At 40.5% G+C, this 25,013-nt stretch overlaps 1 protein-coding gene across 9 annotated transcripts in view; it reads right to left on the reverse strand.

Moving 5' to 3' along the window:
• Nucleotides 1-25,013, reverse strand: part of EML5 (EMAP like 5) — a 171,752-nt gene that overhangs the window by 17,726 nt on the left and 129,013 nt on the right. For 6 of the 9 annotated variants that reach the window (XR_011385002.1, XR_011385001.1, XM_070065495.1 and 3 more), the window contains 7 exons: nt 22,502-22,703; nt 21,728-21,854; nt 19,794-19,808; nt 14,637-14,715; nt 13,068-13,197; nt 10,528-10,626; nt 6,108-6,128 (listed from right to left, as the gene is read on the reverse strand). Coding sequence is in view for 6 of the 9 variants with exons in the window: in XM_070065495.1 (XP_069921596.1) it covers nt 6,108-6,128; nt 10,528-10,626; nt 13,068-13,197; nt 14,637-14,715; nt 19,794-19,808; nt 21,728-21,854; nt 22,502-22,703 (673 nt within the window). In the remaining 3 variants the exon portion in view is untranslated. The remainder of the gene's footprint in view (nt 1-6,107; nt 6,129-10,527; nt 10,627-13,067; nt 13,198-14,636; nt 14,716-19,793; nt 19,809-21,727; nt 21,855-22,501; nt 22,704-25,013) is intronic. The other 3 variants (XR_011385003.1, XM_008271941.4, XM_070065494.1) reach the window with 3 other exon arrangements.

Below are 25,013 nucleotides of genomic sequence, written 5' to 3' on the forward strand. Positions count from 1 at the left end.
AGGGGGAGGTTGGACGGGAGTAGGGGTGGGAGGGCAGCTATAGTGGGGAGAATCACTATATTCCTAAAGGTGTACTTGTGCAATTTGTACTCATTAAATAAAAGATTTCTTGGGGGGGCGGGAAACAAGAATTGTTTTAAGTGCTTTATGTACATTATGTAATTTAATCATCACAGTAATTCATCTTGGTAGTCACTAATTATCATACAGCTGGTAAGAGGGAAAGTGAAATTAAAAGTTAAATATAAATCAATAAATTTTATTACCTAAGAAATATTTTTAAAATTTATTTTATATATTATATAGCACATATATAATATCAATTATTGTCCATATTAGATCAACAGATCATTTAAGGATTTAAAAATAACTTTTTTTTTTTTTTTTGACAGGCAGAGTGGACAGTGAGAGAGAGAGAGAGAGAGAAAGGTCTTCCTTTTTGCCGTTGGTTCACCCTCCAATGGCCGCCGCGGCCGGCGCACTGCGCTGATCCAAAGCCAGGAGCCAGGTACTTATCCTGGTCTCCCATGGGGTGCAGGGCCCAAGCACCTGGGCCATCCTCCACTGCACTCCCGGGCCACAGCAGAGAGCTGGCCTAGAAGAGGGGCAACCGGGACAGAATCTGGTGCCCCGACTGGGACTAGAACCCGGTGTGCTGGCGCCGCAAGGCGGAGGATTAGCCTAGTGAGCTGCGGCGCCGGCCTAAAAATAACCTTTTCTTACTGATTGAGTATGCCTTTATATAACAAGAAAATCTGTTAAATTAACAATGTGCATCCATTGTTTTTTTTGTGTGTGTTAAATATTCTTTATTTGATATGCATAAACCACACTAAAATGCCTTTCAGTAAGTAAAAGGCAGAAGTTTAGATACAGGAAATTCTAATTAGATTGCCACAGCTAAGACCAAAAATACGAAGTAGACATTTCCAAATGTCTTCAGCTCTTGCCTTAGGCAGGTAAAGAACAAGTGAATCTTGTTCAGTTCTGCGACAGTGAGGTAATTTCCCCAGCATTTAAATTTAAATCCAATCTCCCGACAGGTTTTGGGATGGCATTGACAAGTTTTGTTAGTTAAGTCCAATCATATCCTTAGAAGGGCAAAACAGTGAGGGCATTCACTGAACTGGAATTACTACCAAAATTTCCTATTTAACCACACAAGGCAATATTAGACTGTCGGACAAAAATATTCTGTCAGCCATTCATGATCTGAATTCTGGTGTATGAGAATTAAATTATGGCGCACATAAAAAAAGTCACGGGACATTGCTGTTTTGTAATAAATAAGGCAGTGGCCAGCTATTATTCATTCGTAGTTTTTTTGAGATAAGCTATCAAGTCTGCCCAGCGAAGATCATTTTGGTTCCAGGGATGTATTTCTTGGGATTCTCCAAATACTCCATCAGAGTGTCCTCTCCCCAGGTGATGCCTTTGTTCTTGTTGGCGTCTGTGTAGAAGACGGCCTGACCTGTCTTCCGCCTGAACAGACCATGGAGATTTGGTCCAGTCTTGTGCTTGCCTCCTTTTTCCACAGTGTGGCACTGGGCACATTTCTGAACAAAAATCTTCTTGCCTTTCTCAACATCACCCATTTTTAACTCTCTCATTAGTAGCTCACACCCTAAAGGAAGGCACTGGGAAGCTGGATGTCCCACTCACTAAGCCCAAGGACACGCCGGCCTGCGCCTAAGTACCGGCGTTCCATTGTTTTTAAATATTATAAAAACTATGCTTTTTTCAACTATATTTTCATTTTCTGTCATTAAAAATGAGAAGTTTGATAATAAAACAATGCCCAGGCCGGCGCCGCAGCTCAATACGCTAATTCTCCGCCTTGCGGCGCTGGCACACTGGGTTCTACTCCCGGTCGGGGCACTGGATTCTGTCCCGGTTGTCCCTCTTCCAGACCAGCTCTCTGCTGTGGCCAGGAGTGCAGTGGAGGATGGCCCAAGTGCTTGGGCCCTGCACCCGCATGGGAGACCAGGAGAAGCACCTGGCTCCTGGCTTTGGATCAGTGCAGTGCGCCGGCTGCAGTGCGCTGGCCATTGGAGGGTGAACCAATGGTAAAGGAAGACCTTTCTCTCTCTCTCTCTCTCTCTCTCACGGACTACTCTGCCTGTCCAAAAAAAAAAAAAAAAAAAAAAAACAACAAACCACACCAAAAACAAAAACAAAAACAAAACAAAAAACAACAAAACAAAACAAAACAAAAACCAAACACCTTGCCCATTTCAGGATTTGGAAAGCCAGGACTATAGTGAATAGCAATGGTGAGAGAGGGCATCCTTGTCTGGTTCCAGATCTCAGTGGGAATGCTTCCAACTTTTCCCCATTCAATAGGATGATGGCTGGGGGTCTGTCATAAATTGCCTTGTGTTAAGGAATGTGCCTTCTATACCCAATTTGCTTAGAGTTTTCATCATCGAAGGTTTTGTATTTTAACAAATGCTCTCTCAGCACTTATTGGGATAAATATAAGTTTCTGTTTTTCAGTTTCTTAATGTGATATATCATATTGATTGATTTGTGAATGCTGAACCATCCCTGCATACCAGGGATAAATCCCACTTGGTCTGGGTGAATGATCTTTCCGATGTGATTTTGGATTCGACTGGCTATAATTTTGTTGAGGATTTTTTTGTGTCTATATTCACCAGGGAACTTGGTCTGTAATTCTCCTTCTCTGCTGAGTTTTTTCTGAGTTTAGAAACTAAGGTGATGCTGGCTTCATAGAAATAATTTGGGAGGATTCCCTCCCTTTCATTTGTTGTGAATAACTTGAGAAGAACTGTAGTTAGTTCTTCTTTGAATGTCTGGTAGAATTCAGCAGTGAAGCCGTCGGTCTTGGGCTTTTCTTTGTTGGGAGGGTCATTATTACTGATTCAATTTCCGTCTTGGTTATGGGTCTGTTTTTGTGTTAAAGTCTATTTTGTCTGATATTAGGACAGCTACACCAGCCCTTTTTTGGTTTCTGATAGCATGGAATATCTTTTTCCAACGTTTTATTTTTAGTCTGCAAGCATCTTTGTTGGTGAGATGTGTTTCTTGCATGCAGCAAATAGATAGGTTTTGTTTTTTAATCCATTCAGCCAGTCTGTGCCTTTTAACTGGGGAGTTGAGGCCATTTACATTCAGGGAGACTATTGATAAACAATGGTTTGCCCAGTCATTTTTCCATAAATATTCTTGTTTTTCACTTTGGATTTCCTTCGTACTTTTACTGGGATATTTACTTTCTTTAACTTGTTTTGTAGTGATAACCATGTTTCTGTGCGCAGCACATCCTTAAGCATCTTCTGCAGGGCTGGAAGGGTAGTGACAAATGCTTTCATTTTCTGTTTCTTATGGAAACTCTTTATTTCACCTTCATTCATAAATGAGAGATTTGCATGGTATAGTGTTCTGGGTTGACAGTTTCTCTCTCTCTCCTTTTTAAAAGATTTATTTATTTATTTGGAAGTCAGTGTTACACACAGAGAGAAGGAGCAAGAGAGAAAGAGAGAGAGAGTCTTCCATCACTCCCTAAATGGCCTCAACACTGGGGCTGCACCAATCCGAAGCCAGGAGCCAGGAGCTTTTTCCCGGTCTCCCACATGGGTGCAGGGCCCAAAGACTTGGGCCATCTTCTACTGCTTTCCCAGGCCATAGCAAAGAGCTGGATGGGAAGTGGAGCAGCTGGGACTTGAACCGGCACTCATAATGGAATGCCTGCAATGGAGGCTTTACTGACTACGCCACAGCACTGGCCAGTTTTTTTTCTCTTAAGACTTGGAATATATCTTACCATTCTCTCCTAGCATGTAGCGTTTCTGATGAGAAGTCCACTGTGAATCTAACTAGAGATCCTCTGAAAGTAATCTGTGTTTCTCTCATGCATATTTTAGAATGTTTTCTTTGTTTTACTGTGGAGAGTTTGATTACAATGTGTTGTGATGAAGATCTTTTCTGGCCATGTCTATTAGGAGTTTTATATGCTTCCTGTGTTTGGATGTGTCTTTCTCCGAATTAGTGAAATTTTCTGTTATTATTTCACTAAAAAGGCCTTCTAATCCTTTCTCTCTTTCCACACCTTCAGGAACTTCTAGAATCTGTATGCTGGGTCATTTGATAGTAATCTGTAAATTCCCAACAGTGTTTTTTAGTTTCTAATTTCTTCTTCTGTGTTTGGTCTGACTGTATAATTTCCTGTGCTTTTTCTTCTAAGTTGAATACTTGTTCTTCTGTTTCACGGATTATATGTTTTTAAGGCATTTTTAATTTGTTCTATTGAATTATTCATTTCTAAGATTTCATTTTGATTTAAGATCTCAATTTTGTGAGATAAATTTTCTTTCCTGTCATGTATGGATTTGTTTGTGCATTTATTTCTGATTACTTTTAAGTAATTCTATGATCAATTTTTTTTATTCCATTTCTGGCATTTCTTCAATCTCATCATCTTCACAATCTAGTACTGAAGTGTTGTGTTCTTTTGGGGACGTCATGTTGTCTTCCTTATTCTTATTTCTTGAATTGGTGCATTTGTTATTTGGCATTTGTGGAGATACTCCTTGGTTTCTGTGTTTTTACCCCATTGTGGCTTTTATCTTCAGACTATGTGTGGATTAGTGGAGTATCTGCTTTCAGAGAATATCTAGAGGCGTGTCATGAGTGTGGCCAAGGAGCTCTGTTCAGTGCTCCTGGATGAAGGGCGTGTCTGAGGTGACACACCCAGGTTTGGCGGGGTAAATTTTTTTTTTTTTTTTTATCAGAAGGGAGGTTTGTGCTTGTCGGCATAGACTCAGCTGAGCTCTTCTCAAAGGAGAGCAGCACATGGGCACTAGCCCCCCTGGGGATATTATTCGTCCGCTTTGCCCCAAGGACTACACAAAGGATATGTGTAGTCCTCAGTACAAGCTCCGATTCCCCAGCAGTGTCTCTTGCCAGGTAACCAGGGAGCCCTGATGGTGTGGAGCCTCCCACAGTGACAGCCCAAAGTCCCAGCCACGTCCTGAGTCCTCCCATGTAGCCTCAGTGTTTTCACAGTCCTGGCACACAAGCCTCCCACAGTCACGAGCACCCAGCCCCCTCTCCTCCCCACCAGACTCAGGAGTCTCTGCTTGGCTGGTTGCTGGGCGGGGACACAAGCTGGCGCAGCTGTTACATGTCCAAAATGGTGCCTGGTCTCTATCAGGCTGTTTCAGGACACAGTTGCAGGGTGATCGGGAAAGAGAAAACGTGCCCCCTCCTTTGTTTTTTCTCCTCTAGTTTGGCAGGTACACTATCCCCTGTGGGGCTCCAAGCCAGATTCCCTCCAGGCTCTTCCTGCAGCCTTTTCACCAGTGGCTTGGGCTGCTGCAGTCTGATCTTACCTCACTCTCCAATGCTGGTTCGGAGGCTCTCAGCTGCTGGGATCCTGAGATGTGCGTGTTCTCACCCTCCATGTAGGTCCACTGTGTCCCTCCAATATTCATAGTTTCCTCTGCTGTTTTCTCCCTAACTCATCCCTGAGACTGCACACTCTCCACTTTTTTTTTAAAACTAAACTAGAAGGCTGGCACCACGGCTCACTAGGCTAATCCTCTGCCTTGCGGCGCCGGCACACCGGGTTCTAGTCCCGGTCAGGGCGCCGTATTCTGTCCCGGTTGCCCCTCTTCCAGGCCAGCTCTCTGCTGTGGCCCGGGAAGGCAGTGGAGGATGGTCCAAGTGCTTGGGCTCTGCACCCGCATGGGAGACCAGGAGAAGTACCTGGCTCCTGCCTTCGGATCAGCGTGGTGCGCCGGCAGCAGCGGCCATTGGAGGGTGAACCAACAGCAAAAGGAAGACCTTTCTCTCTGTCTCTCTCTCTCACTGTCCACTCTGCCTTTCAGGAAAAAAAAAAAAAAAAACAAACAAACAAAAAAAAACTAAACTAGAGCAGCAAGCTCCCTTCCTACTCCATCTTAATCCTCACCTCCATACTTGTTTCTTTTAAATGAAATTATTATTCAGACTGAGTTCAGTATCATAATATTAAAATGATATATTCCTCATTTTTAAAAACTCCAAAAGGTTTTCACAGAATAAGATATATACAAATAAGTACATAGAACTAACTCACACAGAAAATGTTCAGTATTCCTTACCTGACATGTCTGCTGAGTCACCTGTAATGGAAAAGCAGCAGAAAAATCATTATCCATAGAGTAATAATCTATAAAAATATCGACATTAACAGTAAAATTTGCAAAAACTCAATTATACTTCTAAATAATTTAAATAAACTATCATATGTAATCAGTTTTACTATATCACATTGAACAATGAAAGCACTCATTTGAATCATACATTCATTTTAACATTCTATGTATGATCTTTTCATCTTTCTTTATATAAAAAGGTTTGCATTTAATGAGTTACATAAAATGTTAATTATAATAACCTTTAAAATAGTATTGATATGATTTCAACTGATATGACTTTTATTTTGGCTTACAAAAGATTCTGTTATTAAGCCCTTTGGAATATTACCATACCTCTCTCTGCAGTAAAGAGTTAAATCTAAACCTACTGAGAGACACAATGGTAAACTTAAGAAAGAAATAGTTCTTTAAAGATTTTTACATGTGTAAAACTTATGCATAATTTTGCCAAGAAAATGTGAAACCCTATATTCGTTATATTTGTGGCAAAAATACCTATTAATCAAATATTTAAAAGTGACAGTCTTTGGCAAGAAAGAAAAAAGTAAAATTCTAGGAATCCACTGAAGAGTAGTAATTTTTTTGCACTGGTGGAGTCTGACATATGTATAAGATAATCATTTCAAAGATGTATTGACAACATAAGGCCCTACGCTCTTGAACTGGGATGTGAGGGAAGACAGCATAAAGTACTTGACGCTGCCCAGCAGGCTTCACAGGAAGTACTACTTTTAATTCTGAACATGCTCTGAAAACAACCAGATGGCTGCAGGACCCTGAATTGACCTCATGAAGAATGGCTGAAAGAGGGGAGTGTTTAGCTTGGACATCAGGCTCAACCTAAATATCTAGAGTCCAGACAAGAACATAAATGAAGGCCTAAACATCCCAGGCCTACATATCTCAAAGCTACCAATCAAGATAAAAATTATCAAATGAAATATGTTCTATCTTCTTATCTTGAATATATCCATATAATGACCTAGAAGGTCTGGTACAAATTTAGAACTCCTGGAGTTTGGGCAACATAAGACAACCTGTCCCACTCTGTCTCTCATGTTCCATTCCACACCACAAGGAGCCAAGGAAGCTCATGTATGGTGTTGTGGATAAATGTTTGCATCCCCTCCAAAATTCATATATTGAAACCCTAATCCTGGATGTGATAGCATTAGGATGTGGGGTCTTTGGGAAATAACTGGGTCATGAGGACGGAGGCGTCTTGATGATATCAGTGTCACTAGAAGAAAAGACATGACAAAAATCTTTCACTTCCCTGAGAAGATCTGATGAGAACATGGCCATCTGCAAACCAGGAAGAGGGACTCACCACAACCCAACCATACTAAATCAAGATTTTGGACTTCTAGATCCAAGAGCTGGAGAAATAAATTCTGTTGTTTGAGCTACCTAGTCTATATTTTTTATGGGAGCCCAAACTAAGGCATGTGGTTATCCCAGCTTGTGAATCAAAATTCTATCCACCCTTACCCAGTGGAGAACCACTCTTGGGCCTTGCACTGGTCATGCAAGACTATTTGGTAGAGAATTCTGGGATTTCAGATACCCCAAGTATGGTACGTTGGAAAGGTTGGCTCCTCCCCCCAAGGAAAGCAATCCCATTGCTGTAATGCAGACTTTGTCCTGTACAACGTAGCTGGAGGATGTCCAAAGTGGACGCTTCCAAAAGAGAAGCACTATATAAGACTCAGGGAAAATAGGATGGTTGTCTTCAAAACGGGAAGACAATGTCTCAGGAATAAGTGATTGGATAGATACTAGATACTTCAAGAATGAGAACCAGTGTGAAGCAACACAGAGAAACAAACACTTTATAACTGAGCTCTCTAGGGAGAAGTTAGATGACTTAATTAGGCATAAAGTGGTGGTGGGGTTCAAGCATATAATGATAGACTAGATAAAATGGTCCTGAGATTCTAAGATGCTAGCCAAGAAAAAAGTGTAATCCTAACTAGCTAAAATACCACATGATTAAATAATTATTCTATGATCTACTCGATTTTTAAACATAAACATTTTAAGCAATGTTTTGTGTGCCCATGGGCATTAATCAAATTTGCCAGCAAAGTAACCACTGATATAATGCTCCTTATGTTCAGAATAGATAGTGTCTCTCCTCATCCCTCAAGTCTTCCTTTGAGTCTACCTTAATTAGTCATAATAGTAAAGCATTTTTGTTATCTATTTTATAGAAGGATGTAAATGGGGTAAGACATAGAGAAACATGCATGATCTAAATTCACCTCTGAACTGCCCCCATTTTGATTTGGAAAGAGAAAGGGCAAATGATGAGCCTTTCTATAATCCCTGTAATGTTACCTTTCACAATAAAAGGAAAGAAAAGAAGAACAGGGCCAAATTTCTGAAGGATTAATTTGTGAGTGTGACATTTCCTAACGAAAAGATAAATGTGAAGCATTAATATAAGTAAGTAATGTTGCTTAGCTGGGAGAGAAGGGGGAAAAATGGAGAAGAAGTCGGCAAATCAAAGAACTATACCTTTTAGAATTCTATTTACACAAAAATTCATTATATAGAAACTGGTCTTTTTATAAGCTGTTTGTATCCCTATCACCTAGAACAATACTTCACACATGGTAGGTAACTTAGTATGTTTTTTGAACAAATGAATTTACTCAATAAAAATAAATGGAGTAATAACTATGTGCCAAGAGGCACTGAGCTAGGTGCTTAGTAACATGGTCTCCCCAATGGGTCTCACCCTGGTACACAGTGAAAATAAGACTTCTCTTCCAAAAAACAACACAAAGAGGGGCCAGACTTATGCATTTATGTACAAAGATGAGAATATTTTGTGTGACGAGTGACGCAATGGTCTATTTTCAATGGTCGACTAGAAAACTATACAGAAAGGAAAAACAGCTACAGAACCAGACAACCCAGAGAACGTGCTCCTGACTGATCAAGTTAATACTTGCATGAAAAATAAAGATATCAAAAATATAAATGATCTTATTTGGGGCCGGTGCTGTGGTGCAGCCGGTTGATGCCCTGGCCTGAAGCACCGGCATCCCATATGGGTGCCGGATTGAGACCTGGCTGCTCCACTTCCAACCCAGCTCTCTGCTGTGGCCTGGGAAACTAGTAGAAGATGGCCCAAGTCCTTGGACCCCTGTACCTGCATGGGAGACCTGGAAGAGGCTCCTGGCTTCAGATAGGCACAGCTCCAGCCATTGCAGCCAATTGGGGAGTGAACCATTGGATGGAAGACTTCTCTCTCTCTGCCTCTCCTCTCTCTGTGTAATTCTGACTTTCAAATAAATAAATAAATCTTTAAAAAAAATGATCTTATTCAAGAGGAAAAGACACCTAGAAAGCTAGCTCACTGAGATGCAATAAAACTAGTGATTTCAATAATTTTTTTTGACAGGCAGAGTTAGTGAGAGAGAGAGAGGCAGAGTTAGTGTGAGAGAGAAAGAGAGAAAGGTCTTCCTTCCATTGGTTCACCCCCCCAAATGGCCACTACGGCCGGCGCGCTGCGCTGATCCGAAGCCAGGAGCCAGGTGCTTCTTCCTGGTCTCCCATGTGGGTGCAGGGCCCAAGCACTTGGACCATCCTCCATTGCCTTCCCGGAACACAGCAGAGAGCTAGACTGGAAGAGGAGCAACCAGGACAGAATCCGGCGCCCCAACTGGGACTATAACCCGGGGTGCCGGTGCCGCAGGCGGAGGATTAGCCTAGTGAGCTGCAACGCTGGCTGATTTCAATAATTTTTACATATTACACCAGAGTTGTGAAGATGTAATTGACCAAATCTACTATGCAGTATCCACAGTGATAACTAGTGTAGATATGTCCTAAACAGAACGGCTATTCTCTTGGAGTTTTCCCCTTTTTTTTAGAAGTTTTTCACATAATAAAAGGTGACAGCATGACACTGCACTTCAAAGCAGCTGGTGAACTGGATCAACGCCAAAGGGAAAAAAAAAAAGTAGCAGAGATCCACCAACAGTTCTGGGTTCTCTCCATTCTGGTCTACTTCCTTCCAGGCTCTCCTTTTAACCATTTCCTCTTCAAATTCTTCCTTTCTGCTTTTTATGCTATGGAATTAAATATTTTTGGTGATGAGAAATTCTTACTAAAGGACTAACTCCAACTATTTCAATCACCATAAAGTCATTTATATTAAATTCTTAAGTGTCTGAACTAATTCATATTACCAAAGTGGTGACCGGAAAATACTTAGAAGCAAATTGGTATGTGCTCTATGTACATATAGCTTTTGAACAATCTACCACTACATTTTAATTTTTTCCTAGAATACTGAATTTATCTGAATAAAATCCTTCAAATTACTTCTTTTTAAAATATAGAAACATACCTACTTGGCCAGTTGCCACAATGTTGATAAACTTGGGGTGCTGATTTACAGTGAGGCACAGAATGTCATCATTATGTTCCTGATAAAAACTCTGAGTTCCTATAAAAATAGAATTAGAGGATTCTTTGAAAAGTTTAAGATGGAACAGCCAAATGCACTCATCCAAGGAAAGGAACTATTCTTTAATGTATTTGCTTATTCAATACATATTTTTGAGCACTTCCTATGTATACACACATCATCATGAAGACAGAAAAATGAATCAGGAATCTTAGGGGATAGAGCCCTATATAATACAGAACCATATAGCACAGATACTAAGTGCCACATGAGAGTAAAGGATCAAAATGTTACCGGATTCAGAGCAAAAAACAGTACTCTCATCACAGGCATAGGGCATTCCTGCACTGACTCAGACAGACTCTGTGAATGAGAAGGTGGGAAGGGAAGGGCAGAGAAACACTTCAAGGCACAAAGGGCAGTTTTAGGTATGCATAGAGATGGTTCATTTGGCTGAAGTGTTATGAAGATGAAAAAGTAAGTAATATGCTTAGAAAGGCAAGCTGGGACTGGAATTATAGAGGATTTTAAATGTTAGCTTATGATCTTTCTGTTTTGATTTCCTAAAGGGTCACAGGGAAACCAGCAATGATTTTCCATTCAATATTTGGCCATGTTTATTCATATTTTGTATTTATCCTGTAGTTAGCAGGAGGCACTGAAGTTTCTTGATCAAAGGTGTACTGGGATTCGTCTAGCAACAGTGACACAGAAGAGAGCGCAGAAAACTATGATGGTCACCCACGCAGGAGGTAACAGAGGTGGGCTTGTGCCAGTGAGGTGAAGAAGTGGGAAATGAGGTCAGAGCAGTAAGCTGGATTCAGATTACAGAGGGCTATGAATATCAGGTTTTCCAGAAAGCAAAACAAAACAAACAAAATCCAGCAACTACATTTAACAGACCTAATAGATAATATTTTAAAACTTCTCAAACTGAAATATGCTTCATATTATCCAGGGCTGAGTTCAGCTGAAGGGATAAATGAGTAGTTACGTGTGGTACGTGTTGTTGGCTAAGTTGGCAGAAGACTGGCTCATAGATCAAGACTTCTAGACTATGAACATAGCATGGATCCCTAAACTGGGAAGAGATGGAATAATCAGAACCAAAGCAAGTGTTTCCCCTCAGTCCCCCAGCCCTTTCTCTCACATCTCACCATCAGAAAGCTGATTCATTATAGGCCATGACATTAAAGATAAACTTATAAGAATAAACATCAGTATTTTCATATTCATTCCTTCCTTATCTTCTTTCTGTTCTCTTTAAAGGACAGGCAAAGCCTCAATTGAAAGGATTTTCTCTTAAAGTAGCACTTTTAAAATGGCCTACATTATTAGATGGAAAATTGCCACCCATTTCTGGTTGATCCTGGTGAATCTTTTTCTTTAGGAAATCAAAACAAAAGGATCATATTTGTTAGTATTGACCAGGAGTAGGGGATTATGACTCACATAATCAATTTATTCTACCAATTTAGAATGAAACTATCATGGGAAAAGGCAGAATGTTTGGGCCAGCAACCTCTATTTTTATGTACAACTTTCAAACCTCATGAGGTTTGCAATTATAAGTAATTAAACAGAATTCGAAATTAAATACTTAATGTTACTAGTGGGACTATCATATTGGTCATCAAATGGTGCTAAAAGTACTTCATTTGTTCTTCAACAATTCAATTAGTTAAATAAATATCAAGAAATATTTTTATGATTTCTTAGACCAAACAAGTTAACATCAGTATAGCCAAAGTCCAGCAGCTTTGTAAGGCCTCAGTGGGAACAATCCTCCACCCAGAAAGCATGCACCCAACCTGCTACTTTAAATCAGAGGGCCAGTGCTGTGGTATAGCGGGAAAAGCTGCTGCCTGTAGTGCTGGCATCCCATATGTGTGCCGGTTCGAATTCCGGCTGCTCCACGTCCGATCCAGCTCTCTGCTATGGCCTGGGAAGCAGTAGAAGATGGCCCAAGTGCTTGGGTCCCTGCACCTGTGTGGGACACCCGGAAGAAGCTCCTGGCTTCGAATCTGGCCATTGAGGCCATCTGGGGAGTGAACCAGCGGATGGAAGACCTTCTGTTTTTCTCTGCCTCTCTATAACTCTGCCTTTCAAATAAATAAATAAATCTTTTTTAATAAAATCACTATTTGAGGCAACCATCTAAACCAACTGTTCTCATGATCACCTTATGGGAAAACAGAATCAAAGCCTCACATGATTTCACTATAAACATGGCTTTACCTGCAGTAAATCTTCACTTTAAGAGACTGGAAAGCATTGTGCATTATTCTGCTATATTTATTCTCTTAAGCTTGAAATTTGGTTACCTGAAATACTAGAATGTTCTGCAAAATGAAGTATTTCTACTCTGGACTGTTTCTCTTAAGTTATTTATAGTTTTAACAAAAGATGTTTAAGCTGCTAGGTAAAAATCCTAAATTTAAAAAAAAAAGTGGGAGCAGTAGAGAATCAGGATTTCCTACCTGTGGCAACATTGTGCAGAATTCCAACAGACGCTGTGTGATAAATTATATCATCACCATCATTTAAATAGTGAACATTATTCCTGCAGTCTCTGCCCCGATAACCGAAAACAAGCTCCAGCACGAGATCCTATAACCACAATGATACAACTATTATAAAATTACACTTTCTTATATACATGTAATAGCATCTTCTGTCAAAATGGGGGATGCATTTTTTTACATTTTACAAACTTCAAACACAAAATTAAGTAGCATTCATCTCTATGTGACCTGTTTTGGCAGCTGTAATTTGTATTTCATACTTTCTATACAAACTTGTAAAAAGGAAGAGAGAAGCATAAGGTTGCCTGATTCCAAAGGTTTTAGATTTAAGACTTTATATGCTAAACACTGAGATACTTCTTGTGTCCAAAGAAGAGTATTTCAACTTGTTGGTCCAAATATCTGATCTTCATACATAACTCAGGATGAACTGTGTCCAAGTCTGTATCATAGTCAGCAGCAGCAGACAAAAACTTAACTACACCTTGAGTAAAAACAAAACAAAACAAAACAAAACAACTAAACTACACCATCTGTGATAGCTCATGCTGAACTTCTGGAAGGTCATCCTGCAGCTGAAAGGTTGGCCTGTTTTCACTGACCTTGTGGGGCTGGGTCGGGGGTGGAGCTACACCTGACACCCTCGCTCAGTTTTACGCCTTGTTTGTGCCTGACTTAGTAGCCTGCTGGCTTGCTGCCAATGATGGGCTTATGAAATGCGTGGGGAGAGCCTTCCTTCTTCCTCAATTATTGTGGAAGGTTTCTTTGGTTGGAAACACAAACAAAAGGAGAAACAGTCTTCATGAACCCCATATCCAATACCATAAATACATGGCATAGGATAAAAGTTCCTGTCTTGGTACAACATTTAACCTTTAACTAAGTATAAGACATTGCCAAGGTGTCTGTGCTTGCATAAACAATAAATCATTCAAATACATTTACATTTAAAAGTTCTCTAAGATAAAGTTCAATTAAGGGTATTATTCATGGAAAAGTTAAGCTAAGACTCATTTTAAAAAAAGCAAAACATGGGGTCCGTGCTGTGGCGTAGCGGGTAAAGCTGCCACCTGCAGTGCCAGCATCCCATATGGATGCTGGTTCAAGTTCCAGCTGCTCCACTTCTGATCCAGCTCTCTGGTCTGGGAAAGCAGTAGAAGATGGCCCAAGTCCTTGGGCCCCTACACTCATGTAGGAGACCCGGAGGAAGCTCCTGGCTCCTGGCTTTGGATCAGCACAGTTCTGGCCATTGTGGCCATCTGGGGAGTGAACCAGCGGATGGAAGACCTCTCTCTCTGCCTCTCCTTCTCTCTCTGTGCAATTCTTTCAAATAAATAAATAAATCTTAAAAAAAAAAGGACAAACAGGGTATCAATACAAAACTCAGATATAAGAAATAAGCACTCTCTTTTTACAACCTAGTAAAAAAGGTTATTGAATACACTTATTTTTAAGAAAAATGAGAAGACTTGGATGTTTTACAAGGACTTGCGGGTACTTAGTAATACTGAGAAGTTTCCCTACCTCTATGGGTCTCTTTTTCTTGCCAACATTGTTTGTCTGGAGTTTCTCCGGCTGAGGTGGGGCCCTGCTCACCGGTGGCCTGTAGTAGAAAAGTGGGAAAAGGCGGCATCACTTGGGGCCTTCACTGAGAATTCCTCACCTGCCCTTGAGAGGCGTCTGTCACACCATTTCAGAAAGGAACCCAGGCCGATGGACTGTGCCCTGCACATCTTGATAGTTCTGAATGCACGAAAGTAGGAAGAAAATATTGGATCTTTTATTCACTTTAATTTCTTTGGTGTTTGTTTCATTGTGTAAATAATATAGTAGTATAAAAGCAGACTGTTTATAAACAGACATAAAAATGTCAGTTTAACATACTCAAAAATGTCTGGATGGGTGTATTTCCAACAAAGCCTGGATTGTTCTCTACAGCATCTAACAGCATCTTGTACCAGCAGACAAGACATACATTCTTCAGGAAGGTGAATTATGATAATTTTTCTATGACATTTCTTTCCTAATGGCAACATAAGTCATATCTGAGCTCAAATTGTACTCATTAGCTATACTGCCATGCCCTTTACCATCTCCACTTCCTGAGGTCTCTCTAATTGCTTAATGGCATCACTGTCACTTTACAGTCACAATGCCCTGCAAATCTTACTCTGTAAAATGTAATTACTATTACTATCGCCTTAGACTCCTCCTCTTGCCCTATTCTCACTATTTACTAAGTACTTATCAACTTTACCTATAAAGTAGCTCTCATATCTAGCCCTATCTTCTCTGTTCAGGGTCAATTTCTAATGTTCTAACAGGCATGCAGAGTTCAGATTCTCAATCAGTTAAATGACAGACTCTTCTCTAAAAGCTTTTAATTTAAAACAGTTTAGCTTATTATACTTATCTCAAATAATCTTTATCCAAATATTTAATAACCAAACACTGAATCTAAGTCAATCATGCGTCAACACTTCTCCAAATTTTAAGTTAATATTTAATTTGTAACAACTAAATCAAGAGGTGATACAAATTAGCTTTACTGTGGAAAAAATTCCAACATTTACGAATAACTCAAAATTAAAGGCATAAATATATTTGTATTTCAAAATGATTACCAAGTTATACAATTAAAAATACCATATGTTGAACATGTAATATAAAACAAATGTACATTTTTATGAATATGAAGCAGCATGTAGAATACACAAGACTGTCATAAAAAGTTAATGGCCTCATCAAAATTATAAAAACAAATTTCAAATTATCACAGAAATTTTTGGTTTAAATCTTCTTCATATACTTTTTGAATGTACAAATATAAAATAGAACTGAATTTAAAATATTCAGCATTTAAAAATATTTCTCCTAGAATCATTTTAAACAGTGATAGAAGCTTTAGCTTTTCTTCCAAGTCAATTTTATTGGTGAACTTTATTTACTGTTATTGACTAATAGCTTTCAATAGTTTTCAGCTAACTGAGTAAACACATAATTTTTAATTATATAATCCCACATACAAGCATATTTTATTTAAGATCACTTATATGAGGTATATTATTACTTAAAATTATACTTCTAAAACTATATAAGTTGGATAAAGTTTTAATAAAGCAGTTACTTATCCAGGGTCAGTCCAACAATTAAGATGCTATTTATTGCATGAATACTAATTTCAAAGGAAAAAAAGAGTATCTATGAATAGAAATAAAGAACACCAACTAATGTAGCTCTTTGATGGTAAATATGAGAGCTGAAAAACACAAAATTAGGGCTTGCTAAGCTTAGTAAAGAGAGGCTTACCTGGAACCTCTTTTCAGCAGCAGATAAAAAAGGGAAAAGATTATAACACAAATTTGAATTTACAACAATAGTAAAATAATTACTACAATAAAACATTTTGTAAGTTGAATGCAGATAGACTACACTGCATATAATTAAAGGCCTATTGTTTTTAGTTCATTATTACACATAAGAAAAGGTTTACATTACTCCATTAATGGCAGAGGAATCAGAAGAAAGAAGGTTAAAAAAGTGCCAATAAGAGAGTATTCAACATATTCTATGTTCTAAACTTTAAACCTAACCATTCCTCATTTTTCTACAAAATATTTTTTTTCTTTTTTAGATTGATTTACTTATTTGAAAGGGTTACAGAGAGAGAGAGGGAGAGACAGAGGGAGGACTTCCATGTGCTGGTTCCCTCCCAAAATGACCACATCGATTGGGACTGGGGCTGGACCAGGCTGAAGCCAGGAGCCAGGAGCCTCTTCCAGGTCTCCCACGCGGGTGCAGGGGCCCAGGGACTCAGGTCATCTTTGGCTGCTTTTGTAGGCCCATTAGCAGGGAGCTGGATCAGAAGTGGAGTCACTGGGACTTGAACCAGTACCCATATGGGATGCTGGTGCTGCAGGCTGTGGCTTTAACCCACTGAGCCACAGCACTGGCCCCCTTATCTTTAAGAACAGGAAATAAAATGTTAACTTAAAAGGCTGGTGGTACTGGAGCTGCTTTTAGGAAACTGGCTATAGAGGCTAACCTCTTCCTATTCTAAGCCAGGAGAGTTCCAAAGTTAGCCCACGGAAGCAGGCAAAATGAGTCATTCAGGACCATGCTACATCTGAGACTTTCGCTAGCCATTTACCAGCTGAAGTCTCAGATGCAGCATGGAGTAACTTTTTTGCTTTATTTCCTTCAATAGCATAATGACTGAGACAGGACTAGAAGGGATCACCGAAGTTCCAGTAAGCCAGGAACTTTCTCTCCCTGTCTAGAACTCCCGTTATAGCACCAACGACAACTGCTCATCTGAACTGCTTGAATACTCCTATCACGGGGGATCACTTTTTTTTTTTTTTTTTTTTTTTTTGCCAGGCAGAGTGGACAGTGAGAGAGAGAGACAGAGAGAAAGGTCTTCCTTTGCCGTTGGTTCACCCTCCAATGGCCGCCGCGGCTGGCGCGCTGCGGCCGGCGCATCGCGCTGATCCGATGGCAGGAGCCAGGTACTTCTCCTGGTCTCCCATGGGGTGCAGGGTCCAAGTACTTGGGCCATCCTCCACTGCACTCCCTGGCCACAGCAGAGAGCTGGCCTGGAAGAGGGGCAACCGGGACAGAATCCGGTGCCCCGACCGGGACTAGAACCCGGTGTGCCGGCGCCGCAAGGCGGAGGATTAGCCTAGTAAGCCACGGCGCTGGCCCACGGGGGATCACTTCTACATGAAAAGGGGTTCACATCCAAGACAACAAGTGTATCTCCAGTTACTTTTCTTATTTTGAAACAAATGATTCCCAGAACAATTAATTATTCTTTACACTGAGTGGCCTCCCAACCTTCCTTCACCCTGTGTGTTCTTCTGACCACTCTAAGCTGTCGAGGTCCCCTTTAATGGAGAGAACACTGAATAAGCTACTCCAGATGGGAGGCTAGGTCTGTATGCTCTAATTCTGTGCAAATTGTATAAGATCACGTGGGCCTTTTGAGAGGTTGTATCACACTCTAGATTCATCTTTGGACACATCACCCTGCTGAAAACAGGTAATTCCTGCTGGCTGTCAAATATATTAAGGGAGGCCTAAAATCTGAATTTCTGCATGATCTGGTCTCAAGTCTACTTTTTTTCTGTACAATCTCCCAGTACTTTCCTGTTGCTACATTTTTTACTTCTAAAATTGGCTAGCCATTTTTGCATCATCTCTGAAGACATTTTCTTCTCACTAAAGGGAGCAATAGAAGTACCCGAGGGCTGGTGCTGTAGCGCAGCAGGTGAAGCTGTCGCCTGTGGTGCTGGCATCCCATGAGTCCTGGCTGCTCCACTTCCAGTCTAGCTCTCTGCTGCGGCCTGGGAAGGCAGTGGAGGATGCCCAAGTCCTTGGGCCCCTGCACCCCGTGGGAGACCCGCAGGAAGCTCTTGGCTCCTGGATTCAGATTGCACAGCTCCGGCCATTGGGGCCATCTGGGGAGTCAACCAGCGGATGGAAGACCCCTCTCTCTTTCTGCCTTTCAAATAATTAAAAAAAAAAATACCCCAAAGAATCCTTACACATGTCATTTTATTAAACATACAGTACCATAGTTAACTTATTTTAATACTTTTAAATGAATGAATAGATGAAACACACATTAAATGAAGCTAACAGGTTTATAAATGGAGTAATCTTAACCACATTGATGAATGTGTAGTTAAGTTTGTTTTATGAACCTCTTTTAAATAAATAAACTTAAACAAAACTAGACCACAGTTGCTTGTGAAGTTATTTCTAAAATGAAATTATCATAAGAAAGACTGATAATAACAATCGCATACCATATGTAAAAATGCAACTCATTAGATTTGCTCTATTTCATTTTCTAATGAAATTTTCTTTCTCAACAAATATAGTTAAATACCTTATAGGGAAAAAAAAAAGGGCCGGCACTGTGGCGCAGTGGGTTGATGCCCTGGCCTGAAGCGCCGGCATCCCATATGGGCACCAGTTTGAGACCCGGCTGCTCCACTTCCAATCCAGCTCACTGCTATGGCCTGGGAAAGCAGTGGAGGATGGCCCAAGTCCTTGGGCCCCTGCACCCACGTGGGAGACCTGGGGGAAGCTCCAGACTCCTGGCTTCGGATCGCCACAGCTCCGGCCATTGCGGCCAATTGGGGAGTGAACCAGCGGATGGAGGACCTCTCTCTCTCTCTGTCTCTGCATCTCCTCTCCCTGTGTAATTCTGACTTTCAAATAAATAAATATTTAAAAAAATATTTTAAGCTGGCGCCACGACTCAATAGGCTAATCCTCCGCCTTGTGGCGCCAGCACACCAGGTTCTAGTCCTGGTCGGGGCACTGGATTCTTTCCTGGTTGCCCCTCTTCCAGGCCAGCTCTCTGCTGTGGCCAGGGAGTGCAGTGGAGGATGGCCCAAGTGCTTGGACCCTGCACCCCATGGGAGACCAGGAGAAGCACCTGGCTCCTGCCTTCAGATCAGCGCGGTGTGCCCGCCGCAGCGTGCCGGCCACGGCGGCCATTGGAGGGTGAACCAACGGCAAAGGAAGACCTTTCTCTCTGTCTCTCTCTCTCACTGTCCACTCTGCCTGTCAAAAAAAAATATTTTATAGGGAAAATCAGTATCTTAATATCTTGAAGTATTATAGAGATCAAAATGGAATAAACAGTAAATTTTTCAATAAAGCACTTACCTTACTACTCCCTGCCTTTGGAAGGAATAAAAGGAAAAAAGTAGAAAAACACAAATGAAAATTGATAATGAATAAAATACAGTAGTTCAGTAGACATAATAAAGGCAAGATATCAACAGAATTCTAAGAAAACATAAAAACACCTAAAATTTATATTACATTGTTTTAAATACTTATTAAAATATTGAAAATTTGCTTGACAAAATCGACTATCTTGAATGCACAAGATTTGCTACAAAAATACTTGAGAAAGAAAAATGTTAAATTATTGAAATCATTTAGGAAAAAAATCCACAAAAGTATAAACAAGAAACAGTAATCATTAATTGTCATCAGAAACATTTTACTTTAAAGTGGATATTTGCAAGAACTTTTAAAAAGCCAATATGATGGGGCTGGCGCTGTGGTGTAGCAAGTAAAAGCTGCCACCTGCAGTGCCAGCATCCCATATGGGCGCCGGTTCAGGTCCCAGCTGCTACACTTCCAATCAAGTGCTCTGCTATGGCCTGGGAAAGCAATAGCAGATGGCCCAGGTTCTTGGGCCCCTGCACCCATGTGGGGGACCTGGAGGAGGCTCCTGGCTTCGGATCGCCACAGCTCCGGCCATTGCAGCCATCTGGGGAGTGAACCAGTGGATGGAAGACCTCTCTCTCTCCCTGCCTCTGCCTCTCTAGAACTCTTTCAAGTAAAAACAAAAAATCTTTAAAAAAATAAAGAGCCAGTATGTTTTATGACTTTTTTCCCAGGGGAAGAAAGCCTTGGGCTTTATTCAGATCCACGGACAAGTCAGTGACAAGGAGACCCACAGCCTCCACCCCACGGGCAGGACCTCCCCTGGAGGAGCCAGAGGCCTGCCTACCTCCTGGCTGCTCAGGTTTCCAGAGAGCTGTGGGTGCCAGGCTAGCCTGACAGGCCTCCTAGGATGAGGGGTACAACCTGCTGGGCAGGGCCCTGCACCTCAGCCCGGGAGGTAGCCAGCACACCCAGAGGTCCTGCTGTTGCTGCATGTGAGGCCTGGGAGCCTGGCCGCCATGGTTGCAGGTGCCCCGTGAGCTGTCCCCCTCACAGCTTCCATCTGTTGGTTTACTCGCCAATTGGCCACAGCAGCTGGAGCTGTGGCGATCCGAAGCCAGGAGCCAGGAGCTTCTTCCAGGTCTCCCACGTGGGTGCAGGGGCCCAAGGATCTGGGCCATCTTCTACTGCTTTCCCAGGCCATAGCAGAGAGCTGGATCAGAAGTGGAGCAGCTGGGACTAGATCTAGCACCCTCATGGGATGCCAGCTCTGCAGGCGGCAGCTTTACCTGCTATGCCACAGCACCAGCCCCCAACAAATTTATTTATAAAAGCTAACAAATAAGAATAATCAGGGCCAGTGCCATGGCTCACTTGGTTAATCCTCCACTGCGGCGCTGGCATCCCATATGGGCGCCAGGTTCTAGTTCTGGTTGCTCCTCTTCCAGTCCAGCTCTCTGCTGTGGCCCAGGAGGGCAGTGGAGGATGGCCCAAGTGCTTGGGCTCTGCACCCACATGGGAGACCAGGAAGAAGTTCCTGGTTCTTGGCTTCAGATTGGCGTAGCTCCGGCCATAGCAGCCATTTGGGGGATGAACCAATGGAAGGAAGACCTTTCTGTCTCTTTCTCACTGTCTAACTCTGTCAAATAAATTAAAAAAAAAAAAAAAAGAATAATCATACTCACTTTACGTGTGTGTGTGTGTTTGTGTGTGTGTATAATTTCCTAAAGTACTTGCAAAGACAGCTGGCACCTCCAAAAAGTATTTAGGACAAACATTTTTTTGAGAGGTGCTGGGCAGTGTATAAAGCAAGAATGTTACTTTTATTGAGTTACTACAAAAAAACCCATTTGGTTAAACAATAAATTCAACTTTTAAGATCAGTATCCTTTTCTTCCTCTAATTTTAAACTCGACTGTTACCTCTCATCAATTGAAGGCTCTTTTTGCTGCAAATGAGGCTTGGTTCCAAACATTGGGCGAATGTTTGTTGATAAGGCTCTGATGGTATAACTGATTTCATTCTCCCTTGTAACATCACTGTCATAGCCTAACATAAAACATAAATTATTCTTTACTTGATAACTGAGATCAGTTATGATCTTATAAATTAGATATTAAGTATGTCTAACAACTTGAAATAAGTTGTTATAGCCAAATTATGAAATGATATATACCCAGCAAAAATATTATTTAATGTTATGTACTGATGTTTTCAAGGCATTACCAAGTAGCAGATTACAAAAATAAGCTCAACATAATACCACTTTTCTTAACAGCAAGATGTACTTAAAAGCATATTCACCTAACAATATATCACACATGTTAAGTGATTAACTTTGAATGGTTAAATTATATGTGCTATGTTTATTTTTATTGTAAATTGTATTGGAATTATTATATTAGGAAAAATAAAGATTATTTTAAAATATGAAGTTGGGCTATATAAAATTTATTTAAAATACAATTGTCTTACATTTATAGATGAAGAATATATAAATCATTATATGCCAGGCTGTTATTTTTGAGTAACAAAACAAATTTCAGTGTTAAACAGACCAAGAACACTAACAGCACATCATCTAAACATTATTACCTGTTTTAATTTTTTCAGTTTTAATTTACTTGTGCTAATTTCTTCTATGTTTCTAAATATTTCTAAACATATTTTTGTTAAAATATTTTAAAATGACATACCCCCATCTTCTTCAGAATCAATATCGGATTCTTCACTATCACAAGGCCTTTTTTCTCGATAGCCTTCCATTTCATTCGTCCATACCATTAAAGACATATCTGCACCTCCTAGGGTAACCAACATGCTGTCATCGTAAGTCCAGCGAACATTTGTGACATGCGTACTATGGGCCATATATCTCTTAAACTTTCCAAATTTTCCCTAAAGACGAAAAAAAATTCAAACATTCTTTCTGAGAAATTTCATTATTTGACACATTGTTAATTATAATTTTTAACTTTTTGTTTCTTAGTATAAAAGTTATTCCAAAGTGCAACATACAAAAATGAGAATACACAGAAATTCTTAAGAATAAAAAATACAAATTCTAAAACCTGGTGAGGACAGGATAAAACCAGTAGTTTCACACATCGTTAGTATCACTGGCACAACTCCTTTGGAAACCAAGTGGTATTCTTCTGCATCAAAAGCATAAAAATGTTTGTCCCTTAGATTTACCAATCTCCCTTCTGGAATCTGCTAACAAAATCCTTTGCATGCAAAAAATACCACATAAAACACAAAAGGTGGTAAAGGATACAAATGTCTCTATAGAAACAAAAGCAATTATTAATCATGCGTATTTAAATATTTATTTGAAAAGTAGAGTGACAGAGAGAGAGGGAGAAAGAGCCAGAGAAATCTTCCACCTGCTGGTTCACTCCCCAATGCCCAAAACTGCCAGGGCTGGGCCATGCTGAAGCCAGGAGCCAGCAACTCTATCCAGATCTACGTAGGTGCAGGAACCCAAGTACTTGGGCCATCATCTGCTGCCTTCCCAGGCATATTAGCAGGAAGCTGAATTGGAAGCAGAGGAGTTAAGACTCAAATTGGCACTCTCATACAGGGTGTGGGGGTCTCCAACAGCAGCTTTACTTGTGTGCCACAACACCAGTCCCACTATATTTTTGTATATATATATTTTTCATCTTAATTCATTATTGCTTTTGTTCATTATATATGTATGTATTTTTATTTAAATATCAAGAAAATCCAAGTTACAGGCACTGGTAACTTAAATCTAGAATATTAGCAATACAAACTAAATTTCAGATCAATTTGTATCTGCAGGTTTTAAGTCTCAACCTTTTCTTTTCTTTTTTTTTTTTTAATTTATTTGACAGACAGTTATAGACAGTGAGAGAGACAGAGAGAAAGGTCTTCCTTCCATTGGTTCACCCCCCAATTGGCTGCAATGGCCGGCATTGCGCCGATCCGAAGCCAGGAGCCAGGTGCTTCCTCCTGGTCTCCCACGCGGGTGCAGGGCCCAAGCACTTGGGCCATCTTCCACTGCCTTCCCGGGCCACAACAGAGAGCTGGACTGGAAGAGGAGCAACCAGGACTAGAACCAGCACCCATATGGGATGCTGGCGCCACAGGCAGAGGATTAACCAAGTGAGCCACGACGCCAGCCTGAAGTTGCAATCTTTTCAAGGGTGTTGAAATAAGAGATGTCTTAGATAATAAAACCTTGTGAATTCTCTGAGAATAAAGACTCAGTAAAAGGTAGGTAGGGGGATCTGTCATCAAAGCACTGTAAAAAGGTTGTTTCTCTAAGATTGTCTGGTTCTTCTATAGACCAATAATCTAAAACATATTCCTAAGAGATTCACACCATCTGAAATGTTGGAAGTGAGGTTTCTGAATAATAAGTATTTTAATGGAACACCTTTTTATCAAGTAGGGTTCTACCACTCATATATATATAAAACAGTGGCCTGCAGAGTGTCTAAGTTCTCTATGAGAAGTTTTACACCTAAATTTTCATTTCAATGGTGATCTAAAAATGTTAATATGAGCAATTACTTAAGACAACTATATCATGATTTCAATGCCCTATTTCAAATTTATGTTTTTGCTTATGTTGGTGCTGGGTTATAATATGTAACTTAATTTCCGACAATTAAGAAATAAACACATCTGGACTTGTTGCAAGAATTTTATTTTTTTGCAAAGCAGAAGTTTAATACTCCACAGTAGTTTGAATAGAGGGAATTGACTTAAAAAATGAATAGTTACACAGCACATAGCTTGGTTATCTGCAGAGTTTGGTTTAAAAAAATCATCCATCACATTAAATCAATGCTGTTTATCTTCATCTTATAGGTGTTTTAAGTATTTTGTATTTAATTGGTTAAAACATTTTAAACTTATGGGCGTTGTAGCACAGCAGATTCAGCTGCTGCTTAGGATGTCTGTATTTGATATCAGAATACTGGGTTTGAGTCCCACTACTTAGCTTCCTGTTAAAACACCTGGGAAGGAAACAATGATGGCTTAAGCAGCTGAGTCCTTGCCACCCACATGGGAAACCGGGGGATGAATTCGCTGGCTCCTGGTACTAGACTTGTATGGCTTAGCCCTGGCTGTTTGTAAGCACTTGGGGAGTGAACCAATGGATGGAAAATCTCTCTCTCTCTCTCTCTAGCTGTCCGTCACTCCACCTTTCAAACAAATAAATCTTTTTAAAAA

The sequence above is a fragment of the Oryctolagus cuniculus genome, chromosome 20 (genome assembly GCF_964237555.1).
Source record: "Oryctolagus cuniculus chromosome 20, mOryCun1.1, whole genome shotgun sequence".
In the NCBI taxonomy this organism is placed as follows: domain Eukaryota; kingdom Metazoa; phylum Chordata; class Mammalia; order Lagomorpha; family Leporidae; genus Oryctolagus; species Oryctolagus cuniculus.